The 16,734-nt window shown below is 43.7% G+C and overlaps 1 protein-coding gene across 1 annotated transcript in view; it reads right to left on the reverse strand.

Annotated features, from left to right (window-relative positions):
- Positions 1–5,944: 5,944 nt before the first annotated feature.
- SPTLC2 (serine palmitoyltransferase long chain base subunit 2) overlaps positions 5,945–16,734 on the reverse strand; it is a 92,571-nt gene continuing 81,781 nt past the window's right edge. Inside the window, exons 10-12 of the mRNA XM_047794588.1 lie at positions 14,803–14,938; positions 11,601–11,730; positions 5,945–7,569 (exon numbers count right to left, since the gene is read on the reverse strand). Coding sequence (XP_047650544.1) covers positions 7,450–7,569; positions 11,601–11,730; positions 14,803–14,938 — 386 coding nt within the window. The 3' untranslated portion in view covers positions 5,945–7,449. The remainder of the gene's footprint in view (positions 7,570–11,600; positions 11,731–14,802; positions 14,939–16,734) is intronic.

Below are 16,734 nucleotides of genomic sequence, written 5' to 3' on the forward strand. Positions count from 1 at the left end.
GAGCGGGGCGGGGGCGCGCGCCTCGCCGCCCTCCTGGGCCCCGGCCTGGCGTCGGCATCCGGGCTGCTCTTCCAGTCAGGTGGCCCCTCGCGCTCCCGGACAAGTCTTGGCCCAGCAGGCGGCTCCCTTTGATCTGGCCGCCTCCCCGCCCTCAGTCCCTGCTGCTGGCGCCATCGCAGCCCCGAGCGAATTCCTGTTCGGGGGATTCGCAGCCCGCCGGTCGGCGTTCTGCAGTCCGGTGCTGCGACTCCTGAGGGGTCGTCTTCCCGGCGGGCGAACCGAGGGCGACGCTGGGGCTCATGGATCGTCGAGGGCTTCGCGGGCGAGGGCCGCGAGGCAGCCCGACGCGGGAGCCTTCAGATCTTGGGCAAATGTTTATATCTGTGCACCAAGGTAGGTTGGCTTGGGGAGGAAGAACTCCGCCAACGCTCTTCCAGCTCCCCTGTTGGAGGTGGACACCTGAAAAACACCTGCCCCTCTGCACCCAGTTTCTTCCAGGCGTTCTCAGAGCACTTCAAAAGCCAAGCGAAAGTTGAGACGGTTGTAAGGTCAGCCACTAGTGGTCAGAAGATCCTACCCTGCCGCTGGGTTTCACCTCCTTTCATCCCGGATAAAACATTGGGGCCACCAACTCCCTCTAATGAGACACTCGCAGGGATCCTCCTGTGTAGGGGCTGAGCATCATGAAATAAAACCTCAGCTGATGATAACGATCAGGAGGATCTCTGGCAGGGAGGATTTTAGTGGCCTGGGTGGGGACTATTAGGCAACGTCAGCGCCTGTGACACGGGGCAGGTCAGCGAGACATTATTAGGAAGATGCTTACCCAGGGGTCATATGGAGGAGCCCAAAGGCTGCCTGGTTTCCAGCCTTAGAAACTCTTGGGAGACCCGGCACAGTTCTGAGAAACCACTCCTATCCCCAACGGCATGGCACAGGACTCTGCAGTGTTTTGAATAGTGCATCACAGGGATTATAAGGTGGGCCACAGGAGTTTGAATATTGCCTCTGCCATTTACTAAGGTGATACTGGACAAATTCTTGGACCCCTTGGTGGGTATTTTGTCATCTGTAAAAGTGTGGGGCATGGGGGAGGGGCCACCTACCTCACAGGTGCAAGGAGGAAGTGAGAATCTAAGGACATATATATGTGTGTATGTATTTTTTTCTAATTTTCTTTTTTTTGAGGTAGCCCAGGCATATGTAAATTCCTGGGCCAGGGACTGAATGTGAGCCGTCGAGGCTGCCACCTCGAGGCTGCCACCTACGCAGCGGATATGCAATTCTTTAACCCACTATGCCCAGGGATCTAGCCCATGCCTTCCAAGTGACCAGAGCCTCTGCAATTAGAGTCTTAACCTGTACTGCACTACAGGGAGAACGCCTAAAAACACACTTGTTTTAATTGTGCCATTGAATGAGTTTTGACACATTTATACATCCAGGTAACCACCACCTACCTCATCACTCCAGTCTCCTTTTGTGCACTGCAGAAAAAAATATGCTTCAGTGGACAACAGTGCATTGTCTACCTACAGTTCTTCCTTTTGAGTTACCCGATCTAGTCTTTCACTGTCTTGGGGCCATTTTACAACTTTGTAGGTTGGTAGGTAACTAATAGAGAAGCAAAATAATTATTGTCTATAGAAATGCAAATTTTGTCTTATCCTGTGGGGGTTTGATTGACTGGTCTCCCCCAGTATGGAAGAAATCGGTTTTGCCTTCATTTGAACATTCGTTTCACTATTCCTGACCTTTGAGTTTCTGTTTTCCAGTATCTCCTTTGAATTGGTTGTAAAACCCTTACCAGTGTCCTCATTAATAAGTTAAATAAAATGTTTTTTTTTTCTTGTCTTTTTGTCTTTTTAGGGTTGCACCCGAGGCATATGGAAGTTCCCAGGCTAGGGGTCCAATTGGAGCTATAGCTGCTGGCCTACACCACAGTCACAGCAATGCAACCTACACCACAGCTCATGGCAACGCCAGATCCTTAACCCACTGAGTGAGGCGAGGCCAGGGATTGAACCCGTGTCCTCATGTATACTCGTCAGGTTCGTTAACTACTGAGCCGTGACGGGAACTCCAATTAAATGTTTTATTTTTATATCTGTAAGAGTCATGATTTTATTATTTTTGAGGGTTTTTTTTGTTTTTTTAGGGCCACACATGCGGTAAATGGCAGTTCCCAGGCTAGGGGTCAAAGAAACTCCTAAAACTTTTCACTAGTTTTCAGTGGACAAGATAAAACCCTCACCACAACAGCAGGCTTCTACCTCCTCCTGGCGAGCCCCAACTCACCACTGTCCCCTTTGCTCACCGATTATCAACCACACTAACTTTCAGACTATTACACTAACACATGACTAAATTCCATGGAAAAGTTTCCTCCATCACCTCCTGTCTAAACGAGACACTGGTTCTAATCTTTTATCCTGCTCTTTACCTTTCCTTCATGGGACTTAGCCATTCTAATGTGATATATATAATTCATGTGCATATTTGTTTACTAGAAAGCAGGATTTGTAGGGGGTTTTTTGCTGCTATTATTGGTAATGCTCAATGCGCTGAGCATGGAAACAGCACTCAGTATTTATGGGTTGAATGAATAAAGGCAGATACAGCTTTCCGAGTACTTTATTGGAGCAAAACATTCTATTAGCATGGGATGGTTCTTAAGTTATCTCAGGTAGTTCCCCTTCGGCTCTTAACATGCACTCTTGAAATGCATACACCTACCCCAACCCATTATTTATAGCTTGACAGTCATCCCCCAAAGCAAAAAAATAAATCATCTGGCAAAAAAGGAAGAGGGGGGGTAAGGGAGAAAAAGAGTGACATTTTAACACATGACTAAATTTTAAAAAATTTTATTTACATTTCCCCTTCTCTCACTTTCTCAGATTATATAAGCATTACAGGACTGTGATAACCCTTGCAGCATCTCTTGCAACTCCAGTTTACAGGAATGAAAATAAGACCTCAACTCCCCATAAGCTATTTCTCTATTCTTATTCTCTCTCTCCCCTTCTCTTAATATTAGCGACTTTTATCCAGAGAGGGATCATCAAGATTGTGTGGGCAAGCTGGCTGACTCCCTGTGAAGATGCTTTCTGTCATCCAGCCATTCTCGCCTCTGATGTAGCAAGACTTATGTAAGGATGAAGTCAGGTTACTACTCCGACCCAGGACCCAGTCAGGGATGTGTCCCACATGTCCTTGGAAGGCCTGAGCCAAGCAACCAGGCTTTGCCCCAGACACTTGGGAACTGTACTGAAAAAAAACCAGATTGCATGGGCTGAAGGCTCCCCCTACATGGAAGGACTCATTTATCCATGCAAATGGCAGCAAGGCAGGCCACTTGGCATAACAGCAAGGTACTGCTCTAACTTTTACCTTTCCTTCAACCTCCCCACAACTGCTCCCAAAGATCAGAGCTTCAGGTATGGCTTCATTAAAAACAAGGTAATGGCAGTTTAAAATCCACTGCGTTCTTTAGGGTCAGTTTATTATAAGTCATCATACCACAAAGAATCAGTTTATAAGGCCATTTATCATGTGCATTATGTAGTAAACAAGACTTTGCCCACAGTGCCCCCACCAGGCCAGTCCCGAGGATGACTGGGAATGTGATACCTCCAGACTCAGCAGAGATTGGAGTAAACATTTCCATTAGGTTCTCGAGCTAGCTCCTTTGGTTTCCTCCCTAGAAAAGATTTAATCTACAGCAAAAGGGGGTGCAACAGCATGTTCTACACAATTAAAAGCAAAGGGGTCACTGGCTAGTCTTGGCATTTCTTCTGTACGATGAGGCAGGAAGCCAGCCTTCTACCTTGTAGCTATCTGGGCACATGGCAACTGAACACTACATTTCATGTGGATAAAGCTGAGGAGAGAACGGACATGCCTTTCTTCACATGGAAGGTATTCTGACTCAGGCTTAACAGATTCAGAAGCCTGCTAGACACGGAACCTCCTTGTTAAGCAGGTTGCAGCAGCACATCTACAGGTTCTGAGGCTGCATTTAAGCAAACAGCTGCTCAACAGCTGTTTGCTCTAACTCTCCCTTCATAACCCCTTTGGGCTACACTGATTTATTTTACTGGTGTGAAATCAACCTTCATGACCAGCATGACTAGGGGCCAGAGATCCTCATCAATTTGGAAAGGGGGCTGTGAGGGAAGAAACAGGGCCTTTGCCTCTGAAAGGGCATTAGGCAAACACTCAGCCCTTAGTAGGTGAGTCAGGTATTTCTGTTCACCTTGCATGACTCCGTGACGATGAAGCGTGTTTGACCACCGAAATCCTCACCCTATCATGAAAGTTTAAGATCGTGATGAAAGGACTAAGATGCCAATGTTTTTCAAAGCAACCAAGCAGTACTCTAGGGTCTAGAGATGAGAATGTTTTTTAAAGGGAAGAAATTCCCAAAGCAAAGCAAAAAGCTTAGTGCTCCAAAGACCCTGCCCCTGAACATTGTCTTTCAAAATTCACTTGCTCTAGAATTTATGCCATATTCTAGGGTAAAGCTTTTAAAATCAACATGGGAGGAGAACTGGCCACTGCCACTTGATCCATTCTTTGGGTGTGATTTTGATGTCCCCTAGTTAAACTTCCTAGTTTCTGATGTGATCTGCAGGAGGTTGGATAAACCTGAAATACGTAAAGACAACGCTAAATGAAAAGAGCAATGAGGAAAAGTGAGAAGGATTAGTCACGCCTCTATTAACTAACTTTGATCATCCTCCTTGGTAGTAATGGTTAGCTAATACCTGTTTGAATCCCATCAGATTCCTGAAGCAGGTTGTGTTAAACCATGCACTTAAAACAATACTTATTTATCCCAGATGTCTCCTCATTCCCAATGACTGTATTTATATACACTTGTATTTCCCCAAGTGCTTGGTTAGATGATACTTATATCACTGGACCCTAGATTTATATTACAGTTTCAAGAAGAGACAACCAGTGTGTATGTTTTGTCCTCTAGAAAGTAGATGTCCTGGAGAGATCACAGGAGTTTTAACGCTTCAAAATAAATCTGTAACTTAGCTGCATTTATCCAGAACTAACTGCACAAGCAAAGTGATATATATATATGCACACACACACATACATGTGTGCATATATATATATTTACACTCATATATTTTCAATGCCCATACTAACCGACATTTTAAGTTACAGTGACTTCATGCAAGCCAAAAGAAACGACTAGTTGGTAAGTTTACTGCTTGATGTTTATGACTTTTCATGGACCCTCTACCATGAAATAGCAGCTGCAGTGCAAAAGCTCTCTAGTGTTCTAACGGTGTCTATGGTGAGGACCTAGATGTGCGGGAAAGGTTAATGTATTTTATTTTACAAGACGAATTACTTAGTTACCACCAAGTGGTATCTTTTTTTACTTCAACTTGTACATGCTAAATACAGTCCCTGCATCTCTACTTGTTTTTTTTTTTTTATTCACCTTTTTCTATTCTTTACAAAGGTAAAATAAAACCTTAGAATATTTCAAGGGCTTAAGGCTCTCAGATGCTGAGAGTGACCAAAGGTAACTTAAGACATGAAAACAGGAGTTCCGGTTATGGCTCAGTGGAAAGGAACCCGACTAGTATCCATGAGGATGCAGGTTCAGTCCCTGGCCTCACTGAGCTTTGCCGTGAGCTGTGATGCAGGTCACAGACAAGGCTCGGTGTAGGCCAGCAGCTTGTAGCCCCGATTCTTCAACCCCTAGCTTGGGAACTTCCATATGCCATGGATGCGGCCCTAACAAGCAAAAAAAGACATGAAAATAAAACTTCACAAACAATAATAGCATTGCTTACATCCTCCACCACATGTATCTGCACAAACATACCACAGCTGATGACGAGATGCTTAGGAGAATCTGGGCTGAGAGTTTTTACCAATCAAAGGAATAATTTCAAAAAATATGACGTGCAAAAACTTTCACACAATGTTTTTCCATTTTGTTTCCAATCCCTCCCCCCATGATATTTGACGGCTATTAAAAGACAAGCTGATCTTGGGTAGGAAAAAAGTCAAGAGTTCTCTTCACTTAAGCTTAACAGAAAACAAGCAATAAAGGGAACTTTTCCAATGGTGACTTTCAGATTTGTTCTTTGGTTGAACAGTATAAAGCTCTCTGAAAGAAGTCCCCTCACCTGGTATGAAAAGTCAAAACAGAGGATCCCAGTTTAGCACAGAAAAACACGTTTGGGATTTCTCAAGGGAAAAGGGGTGGGGGGTGGTAGCAGAAGGAGATGGCGCCTCTAGACCCCCAATGCCAGGTTAGAACTGCGTGAGAACATCAAGAATGAAGGAGAACCAGCACACAGACAGTGATATTTAAATGGGTCATCTCCTAAAAAGAGTAAATTAAAAACTTTAATCCTTAAATTAGGAACATGATAAATGATTTCTGAGCAGAGAATTTACCAACATTTTCTTTCATCAGTTTAAGTCCTAATCTGGACCCAGACCCAGGGAGGGGCTGTCACAATTTTGAAAATGTGAAAGTAATAAGAACTAAACCACAGACACTGTAAGGAGCCATCAATTCCTTCTACACGGCCCCTGCCCTCTTACCCCAGAGAAGTACAAGTCACTCTATCGAGCAGCTTTGTACTCAGAATAGTGGGGTGCGAGTCAGCTTCACCACAGACGTCTGACTGGGGTGGGATGTGGGTGCTTTTAAAACAATTTAAGTGTTTTAAATAGGGGTGGGAGTGTAGGATTATAGCTTGGGAAGAATCCCGAAATTGGACATGCCCTCAGATGCTGACAGTTACGAAGAAACATCTGGTCACCAGAAGAGAATGGACTAAGCCCCATCCCTGGAGGCTCCTGGCCAGGGAGGGTCACACAATGAGGGGGAGTCTCAGCAGGATTAGCATTTACTGTTTTTCTCAAATGGATAAACTTAAGACGCATTAAAACACTTGGGTTATGCGGCAGGTTAAAGAAAGATTCCAAGGCTGGCAACCTCTGAGACCTGGACTGGAAGTAAGTGGAAGGCACCTGCTCCCCGGGAGGAGGGCCAGCGGAGTCTTGAGGCCATAGAGTCAGGGCCAGCAGGACCTTTCAATGCGCCCACGTCTGGGAAGTGGCTGGGAGAGGAAAACGGCCTTCGAGGTTAGCCAGAGGCAGGCTAGGGTCAGCGTGATGTCACAAGTGGAGTAGTTAAAAAATAAAACATACTTTTTAATGCACAAAAAAGCAAAGTGAGTCACCTCTTTTTTAAATGGTGAACTGTAGCAAAGGAAGGATGTGAAGCAGTTTCTCACTATTTACAAAATGCCATTTAGAGTGGAGGTGGCCACCGTCAGTAGTTGAGGAAATGTCTTGCACGTGAGTCGGCCACGGAAGTGTGGTTCCTGGAACTGGCTCAGAAAGGCCACACGCTGTCCTGGGGGCGGGAGAGGCCCTCAAGGGGAGCACCAAAAAGGCTCAGTCTTCTGTTTCTTCATATGTAGTCTCATCAAAGGGCCTGTCCAGTAGGGGTACCAACCGATGACGGGAATACTTCAGCTGCAACAGGTCCCCGACTTCATCTATCTCCTTTAAAGCCTAAAATGTACAAGACAGAGCAGAGGTTAGTCAGAGCCAGGAGGATGAAGGCACCCTTGGGTGCTTTAATTTCCTAAAAACAATCGTGGTAAGATTATTCTGTGGTGGGACCGCGTCCAGTGCATTTACTCTGAGCAGACTACAGTCCAGCCGTGGAAAGAGCTGCTTTTTGAGAAGGACGGCAGGCTGACCACGAAGAATAGGTTGTGAAGAGCAGGGGTGCAGGGTAAAGGGTATGATTCATCAAAGTATGATATGCTTGGTAGAAGAAAGTGTACCCTGACTTTGCCAGGCTGGCTACAATTTGTCATCTCTCCCTTCAGGCTCTAGCACTTGCTCTCTCTGCTATCACAGTACCAGAAAAGTGATGAGGAGTTTGCACTGGGACGCTTCCTAGATGCAAGATGAAGAGAGTTTCTGAAGTGGGCTGCTGTGCAGACTTAGCAAGGAAAGGTGGAGAGTTCCCGGGTGGCGCAGTGAGTTAACGATCTGGCACTGTCACTGCTGTGGCTGGGGTTGCTGCTGTGATGCGGGTTTGATCCTTGGCCTGGAAACTTCCACATACCGCAGGTGTGGCCAAAAAGAAAAAGTGGAACCCAGCAAGGAAAGAACAGAGTCAACATTTAAACTCAGGTCTGATTTAAAACCTCCAAACCCTGGGAGTTCCTGCTGTGGTGCAACAGGATCTGCTGTGTGTCTGGAGTGCTGGACACAGGTTCAATCCCCCACCCAGCACAATGGGTTAAGCTGTAGCTGCAGCCTAGACTGCAACTGTAGCTCAGAGCAGGGTGGCCAAAAAAGAAAATATATAAATAAATTAATTTAAAAATAAATAAATAAAACCTCCAAACCCTAACATTGAGAGATTATCTTTTTTTGGCTGCAGCATGCAGGCTTTGTGGGTGTTGCCTAGGGTGTCTACAGACCTCAGCTTTGGAGACAATGACTCTAAGACACCATCTCATTCGACTAAGAAAAGGTACTGTGAGGAGCAGAAGTCCTGTTGCCTGAGGGTGACTCTCCCTAATTTCCAACACATCAACTCTTCCGTCCACTTTCACGGTTTTAAGTCCATATGAAAATGTACACCTTCTAGTTCAGAAAAGAGAATCCACTGATTATGAGTAAACAGATTCTATACCTGTTCTTAAATTTAACTTTTAAAAATCAGTGTTTGTAGAGAGGGAAAAAAAAAACCCATCAATAAATAGTATTCCTTATTTATGCTAGCATTAAAAAAAAATTCTTCACGCCAAATGTGAAAAATATAGAATGGAAATAAGAGGTGGACTTCAATATGCTATCAGAACAGTGGCGCCTTTGAGAAGTTTCATTAAAAGCTCCATATGGAAACAATTTAAGATTGAATTTCAGCTGGGAGAAGCCATTAGCCATTTACTACCCTGACCTCTGATATAGAATTTATTAATTTAAAACAATATATGACTTACTAAGATCACAAAGTAAAGACACTGATGAATCTAACTTCAGAAGAACCTGATTATTTTTTCATCAATATAAAAAAGAAAATGAATAGAGATGGATAAAACCCACAGTAGCCCAAAGGGATCTAGATATCAAATTATTTATGGCTGATCCCAAAATCGAGTATCTCAGATGAATAGGTTTTATTTACATAAAAGACACTGTAACTAGAAACTGCTAACCATGATGTGGGGTTTACCTGGTTAGATTAGAAATAAGGAACCATGACAAGTAGCACCATTTGTTAACAAGTCGTCTACATTGAATCTCTGGATCACAGGGTAAGATGGGATCACAGGGAAAAAGCACGTTAACTATAGGGTTGAGTATAGTCCTTGAAAAAGAAAATATTCTAGGAGAGCTGTGCCACCTGAGCTAATAATCTTGATCTTCTCTCTCTCTCTCTTTTTTATTGTTGGGGACCTGCTTTACTGTGGACCCCCAGAGGCCACGCACTCTGTAACCCAGGGCACAGATGAGTGGTGGGCAAAGTTCTATTTGAATGAGTCCTCCATCCTCCTCCTCAGGCAGTAATTCCCAGGCCAGGGACTGAAGCCACGCCGCAGCTGTGACAATACTGGATCCTGAACCCACTGAGCCATCAGGGAACGTCCCATTCTTAAGACAACAGCTTTACTGATATACAATTTTTTTATGCCACAAAATTTACCTTTTAAAATGTTTACAGTTCAGAGTTGTATAACTTCCATCACTATCTAATTTGAAAATATCATCATCTCAAAAAATAAACCCCATACTCATATCCTCATTCTTCCTTTCCCTAGGCCCTGACAACCACCAATCTGTTTTCTGACCCAATGAATTTACTTATTTTGGACATTTCATATAAATGTGGTCTTCTGTATCATCTTTCACTTAATATAATATATTTTTTGTCTTTTTTTTTTCTTTTTTTCTTTTCTAGGGCCACACCCGTGGCATATGGAGGTTCCCAGGCTAGGGGTCTAATCAGAGCTGTAGATGCCAGCCTACACCACAGTCAGTCACAGCAACGCCAGATCCGAGCCGTGTCTGCCACCCACATCATAGCTCACAGCAACACCAGATCCCTAACCCACTGAGTGAGGCCAGGGATCAAACCTGCAACCTCATGGTTCCTAGCTGGATTTGTTAACTACTGAGCCATGACAGGAACTCCAGAAATACATTAATTTCTTTTATGTTATCTTTTACTCTGCAGTTTGCGGAATATGTTTATTAGCTCTAGAGGATTAGTTTTCTGTGTCAATTTTATAGCATTGTCTATTCATGCCATAGGGCCCATTAATAAATGAAAGTTCATTTGTATCTCATAATGTTCATGTTTTCTTCCATAAAAAAACCATAAGACAAAATGACTTCAACAAACCTATTTCCAGTAAAAAAAAAATATATACCTTATGCTTAAAAAAAGCTAAAGGGGGAGTTTCCGTCGTGGCTCAGTGGTTAACAAATCCGACTAGGAACCATGAGGTTGCGGGTTTGATCCCTGGCCTCCCTCAGTGGGTTAAGGATCCGGTGTTGCCATGAGCTGTGGCATAGGTCGAAGACGCGGCTTGGATCCTGCATTGCTGTGGCTCTGGTGTAGGCCGGCGGCTACAGCCCTGATTAGATCCCTAGCCTGGGAACCTCCATATGCCACAGGAGTGGCCCAAGAAATGGCGGAAAGACAAAAAAAAAAAAAAAGCTAAAGGGAAAGCAAAGTCAAATAATCCCTCCAAGTAGATCTTATGAAAAAGATTAGAACTCTCAATTGGCAAACATGTTAGTTGGCAACAGAAACCTACTGAGATATCCTGGTTACACCTAAATTGTTTCATGAATGTGTACAGTTATCAGGAGTAAAAACTGTTGTTAGAAGACACAGTGTAGGAATTCCCCTCCTGGTCGTTGTGCTGCAGTGGAAACAAATCTGACTAGGAACCATAAGGTTAAAAAAAAAGAGAGATGAGAACATATTAAGAGACCATAAGTATTTACATTCAGTAATAATTATGAGCCCCTACTATGTGCTGGGCACTGTGGTAGGTTCAGGAGATACAGAATCAGAAAAACAGACTTAGTTCTTCCTTAAGATTTATCAACGGAAAAGACTGCCATTAAATAATTACAGGTGTAAACAGCCTCCTAAGGGAGGGTCTTAAGATTCCAGGAAACATCTTGCAAGAGGGTTTGGGAAAAGCCCTGAGCAAGTTTCTTTTAAGCAGAGATGTGAAGAATGAGTTGCAGTTAGCCAGGCAAAGGGGAGAGGAGGGTCCAGAGAGAAAATTCCACAGGCAGAACAACACTGAAGAAAGCCTAGAGGAGAAACAGCTAGAGCAGAAAGAGAATTATCGAGCTGTAGAGAATGTAATAAAGGAGAAGGTGGAATAAGCTGAAGCCAGAAGCCAGAAAACTCCCCAGAGCCCTGATCACATGGGGTCTGGTGGATGATGCTAACAGTTTTGCTGTTGTTTGTAAGCAGCCTTGCGTACTCCCTCCGCTGCTTTACCAGTAAATATCTTAGGTGCTCAAAGAACATCAGGATCAACAGATGATCTACTTACAGTATCAAGTATTTCTTTGGTATGAGCTGCCGACAGGCAAAACCTGGCTCTGGACTCGATGATTGGGGTAGCAGGAAATCCTACCACAACGACACCGACATTCCGCTTTAGCATCTCCCGCCCAAAGGCGCTGCAGAGGGGAAATAAGAAAACAGGAAGAATAATAAAGCACACGGTACGAAAGTCTTGCAGTCCCGAAGGATTTAAGCTCCTGGGTGATCCAGACACTAGAGACTTCTATTAGGAATTTCTTCTAACCTCTATGCAAGTTAAAACTGACAGTTCAGGAGTTCCCGTCGTGGAGCAGTGGTAACGAATCCGACTAGGAACCATGAGGTTGCGGGTTCGGTCCCTGCCCTTGCTCAGTGGGTTAAGGATCCGGCGTTGCCGTGAGCTGTGGTGTAGGTTGCAGACGCGGCTCGGATCCCGAGTTGCTGTGACTCTGGCGTAGGCCGGCAGCTACAGCTCCGATTCGACCCCTAGCCTGGGAACCTCCATATGCTGCGGGAGCGGCCCAAGAAATAGCAAAAAGACAAAAACAAAAAAACCAAAAAAAAAACCCCTGTCAGTTCACAAAGACCTCTTTTATTCAATCCCGAGTGGTCTTCTTCCAAATGGTTTCCTTCACAAAGGTGAAAGAATATTGTTGGCAGAGACCAATTTTTAATAGGGCTTACCTAAAGTAATTTGCAACTGTAGCCTTGAGGTGTCCCTGACATGTAACAGTGGTTCAGAGGTTTCAAAATGAACTTGAGTTTAAAACCTGGTCCTTGAAATGTTATGCTTGGCAGTTTAAGAAAATTATTAAGATCAAGGACGCAGAGGACCTGCTGTAACATGGACATCGTTCTGCCGGTGGAAAGGCTGAACATTAGCCCTTCAGACCAGGCATTTTTTTTGATGGACTTGGGTGTTGGGCTGCCTTTGAATTTGGGGCTTCCTTTGGCCAGCTCACTTCCAGCCTTCAGAGGACCACCCAGACTACATGATTCTTGTTTAACCCCCATCCCAAGCCAAACGAGGCAAGTGACATTATGCCACATCTATATCTTGCCTAATTAACAAAATTCTAACTTTGATGTTAAATTTTGTTATTTACGGAGTTCCCGTCGTGGTGCAGAGGTTAACAAATCCGACTAGGAACCATGAGGTTGCGGGTTCGGTCTCTGCCCTTGCTCAGTGGGTTAACGATCCGGCGTTGCCGTGAGCTGTGGTGTAGGTTGCAGACGAGGCTCGGATCCCACGTTGCTGTGGCTCTGGCGTAGGCTGGTGGCTACAGCTCCAATTGGACCCCTAGCCTGGGAACCTCCATATGCCGCAGGAGCGGCCCAAGAAAAGGCAAAAAAAAAGACCAAAAAAAATTTATTTACAAAATTATGTTATTCTTTATTCTTTTCTCTTGCAGACCTACCTAATTCCTTTCTGACTCTTCCCTTAGCTGTCTAAAGCATTTGTTTGAGAATAAAAAATCCCCCTCACTTCAGTTACCCTGGTAACAGCCCCAGGTTTCCCCACTCCTTCCAGGACCAGTACATCATCTTCAATGTGTCTCCTCTGGGTCAGGCCAAGCCTGAGCGCCCTGCATCTTTGGCACATGCTCCCAAACTGTCTAGTGCTTTATTTGAATTCTCTCTAAATCTTTATTATAATGTCCACGGTCAGGTTCACCTGTGTAGATTAAATCAGACAAAGTCCTCTCTATAGAAAGGCTTCCGGACTAAGTCAGTCCTCCAGACCAGCTAACTTTTTGAGCTTATTTATGATAATTCCACGTTGAGAAGAATGAGGGAAATCCTACACCTTTGCTTTTGGTTCATTCCTACCATCTCTTCCGAAGGCCATAATGCCAAATGCCCATAGGACTTCCTGCTAGAAATGGAACTCCTCGCTTTTCCTCAATGAGCACCCTTTCCCAATCTTCCCCTTACTATCTTTGGAATCGCCATATCTCCAGGTTCTCTGATTTAATTTTCCTTCCTATATTCCCTGTAATAAACATTTACTGAATGCCAGAGACTGTGATGGGTACTAGGGATTCAAAGATGAATAAAGATGTTTGTTCCTTTAATGAGTTCAATTAAACTTGAGAAATGATCCTTATCCAATTTTGTATTTAAGATCAAGTCAGAGCTCACAGATCTGAAAAGATGTGTGCGTTTTTGTTTTTTTTTTTTTTTGGCCACACACACCGCATGTGAAAGTTCCTGGGCCAGGGATCCAACCCAGGCCACGGGAGTAACCTAAGTCACAGTAGTGACAGCACTGAGTCCCCAGCTGCAAGGCCCCTAGGGAACTCAAAGATGTGCTTTTTTTTTTTTAACTGAGCCTATATTAAGCAGATAACTCCTTTATTTTATATCTCTGGTATAATTTTGCACATACTTATTTGGAAACTAATTATACTAACTTAATACTAGATTTTCAAATATATTTTGGTTTCGTTTTACATCTAGACTTCTCAAATACATTGAAAGCTATTCTAGGGCAAAGATTTCCATTATGTACACCTTGCACAAGCCAAAAAGGCTGGTGTAATGTGCACATCTGGTAACTGTGCAATAACACAGCTGACCTCACGGCTCACGGCTCGCCTTAGGCACTGCACTCCAGCTCCACTCACCTCCTGCTAGTCTTCCGTTGGCTAAGTATGTTACTGCATTATGGCCTTTGCACAGAAGCGTCTTCCTCCGAGTGGCTAACTTGCTCAGCTAATTCAAGCTCAGATGTCATCTTCCCTTCCACTGAGGCTCACCGTGCCCACCTCATTTATTAACGCTGTAACCTCCCACCTACGGGGCACTCTCAATACCCTGTATCTTGCTCTATTTTTTCCCATAATATTTAATACCTTCTAACATATCACATAATTTACTTACTTATTATATTTTTCTGACCCTTGCCCCACTAGAGCATAAGCTCCACAAGGACAGGGATTTTTATTTCTGTGTTTTGTTCACTGTTCTATCTCAAGCCCCTAGAAGAGTGCATTACACTCAGATGTTTGTTTAATGAAAGACTAACAGTTCACATCATTTACAAATTGGGATTCACTATCTAATCTATGGCACATCGAGCAAATGAAGGTTAACATAATGAGGACAAGATAATTTTCCCCAATAAAATACGTAAGTCTGAGTTTCACAGCACGGGAAACTTTAAGTCTAATAAAAGACCAATATGCAATCTGAAAAAAAAAAAGTACCCAATTTTGGCTGGCATGTAGAGCATCAGAGGCACAACTGGAGAATCTTCATTTCCATAGATGATGAAGCCCATCTCTTTTAGACGTCTCCTGAAATACCTGGTGTTTTCGGCTAACTGCTGTATACATTCTTTGCCTGGAAAATCACGGAGAGAGAAATAAAATAATACTAAGAATTAAGGAGTGGAAAAAGACAGTAATCTCATCTATTTTATCAATCGGTCTGTTTCTTTCTTTTCAACATAACATTTTTGCACAGTAAACTGTATGAATATAGATAGAAACAAATATATCTTGCTTTTGTATTCTGGGATAGCAGGTGTTGATAGCAGATTTTATAATAATGTACAAAATAAAGCCAAAGGACTAGTATTTCCACGGCACATTAGCATCCTCAAACATTTTCATGAATACTATCTCATTTAACACTCGACCATCCTTTTGCAGTAGGTAGCATATTTATTATCATTTTCATTTTATATATTTATATATTAGGAGACTCTCAAAGGCGGTGATTGGCCTATAATCACACAGTATTGGGTGGCACAGCTGAGACTAGAATATAGGTTGTTCAACTTCCATTTCATTCTAAAAGCTGTGCTCCAAGTAATTTCACATATAAGTCCAGAGACAGAGCCATCCAGAGCTCCACATTTTCCTCTTACGAGTTTACGTCACCATTTCCCTAAAACTTCTATCAGTTAGCAATAGCATATCCATATAACATAAAACCGTATTTTTTTTTTTTTTTGGCTTTCTTTAGGGCTGCATTTGCGGCATATGAAGGTTCCCAGGTTAGGGGTCAAATTGGAGCTGTAGCCGCCAGCCTATTGCCACAGCCACAGCCACAGCCACAGCAAGGCCGGATTGAAGCCAAGTCTGCGACCTACACCACAGCTCATGACAATGCCAGGTCCTTAACCCACTGAGCGAGGCCAGGGATCGAACCTGCGTCCTCATGGATACTAGTTGGGTTCGTTAACCACTGCGCCACGATGGGAACTCCCCTAAAACCATATTTTTAATCCTCCTTTGTTCATGTCCCTAAACACAAATGGATTAAGACATATATTTCTCTAACTGCTAACTCACGAAATTATTTGGCCTGGTTTTGACTTTATGATCATTTAAGAACAATTGTTCTGTTACAGAGAGCAAGCCATAACCCTAAATTAAAACTCTCTATATAAATAATTTCAAGTTGACCAGAGAGGTACACAAAGCTATGACTAGGTCAGTGTGACCTCTGAAGTGCATCACTTAAGTTCTGACATATATCTTTCCCTTAGAAATACCAACACATGCTTACTCTACATTTAGAATAAGAGATTTCCACTTCTATCCATGATAGAGTACCAGGAACTGGATTTACGTTTCTGCTTGTAAAGAACAGGAAGCTGGACAGAGTATATAAACAATGGTTTTCAGATACTGGGCCAGAGGCGGTGTAGGACTGAAGCTGGAGAGAAGAGAAATAAAAAGGTAGACTTTGGATTGTCCCTGTACCGCCTGGAGACAGGTCCCAGGCTGCTGGGGGTGGGATAGGGAGACCAGTCTTCTCAGTTGAGGACACCAGAGATAGAGCCGGGGAAGCCAAGGTGGCTAGAATTTATTGGGCAGCACAACAGGAGAGGAGGAAAGTGCACAGAGGGACCTTTGGGATCCACAGAAGAGCCTTTGGCCAAGTGCCGATCTGCACACACATGAGAAGAAACCTGAGGGCTGGGGAAAGCTCCAGCAGAAAGCAGCAGACCAAACAATTCCTGGCATTCAGAAATGGGAACAGCTTGCATTTTTACCAACCAAAATGGAAAGACCTCAGAATCACGCTAGTAGTGGAGCTAAATTAGACCTAGACTAAAAGTTGCTCTGGCCCACCCCAACAGCCCTTAAAAGCAAGTCTCAGAAGGTTCCAACTGATTCCAAGAACAA

This window comes from Phacochoerus africanus, chromosome 9, assembly GCF_016906955.1.
Source record: "Phacochoerus africanus isolate WHEZ1 chromosome 9, ROS_Pafr_v1, whole genome shotgun sequence".
In the NCBI taxonomy this organism is placed as follows: Eukaryota; Metazoa; Chordata; class Mammalia; order Artiodactyla; family Suidae; genus Phacochoerus; species Phacochoerus africanus.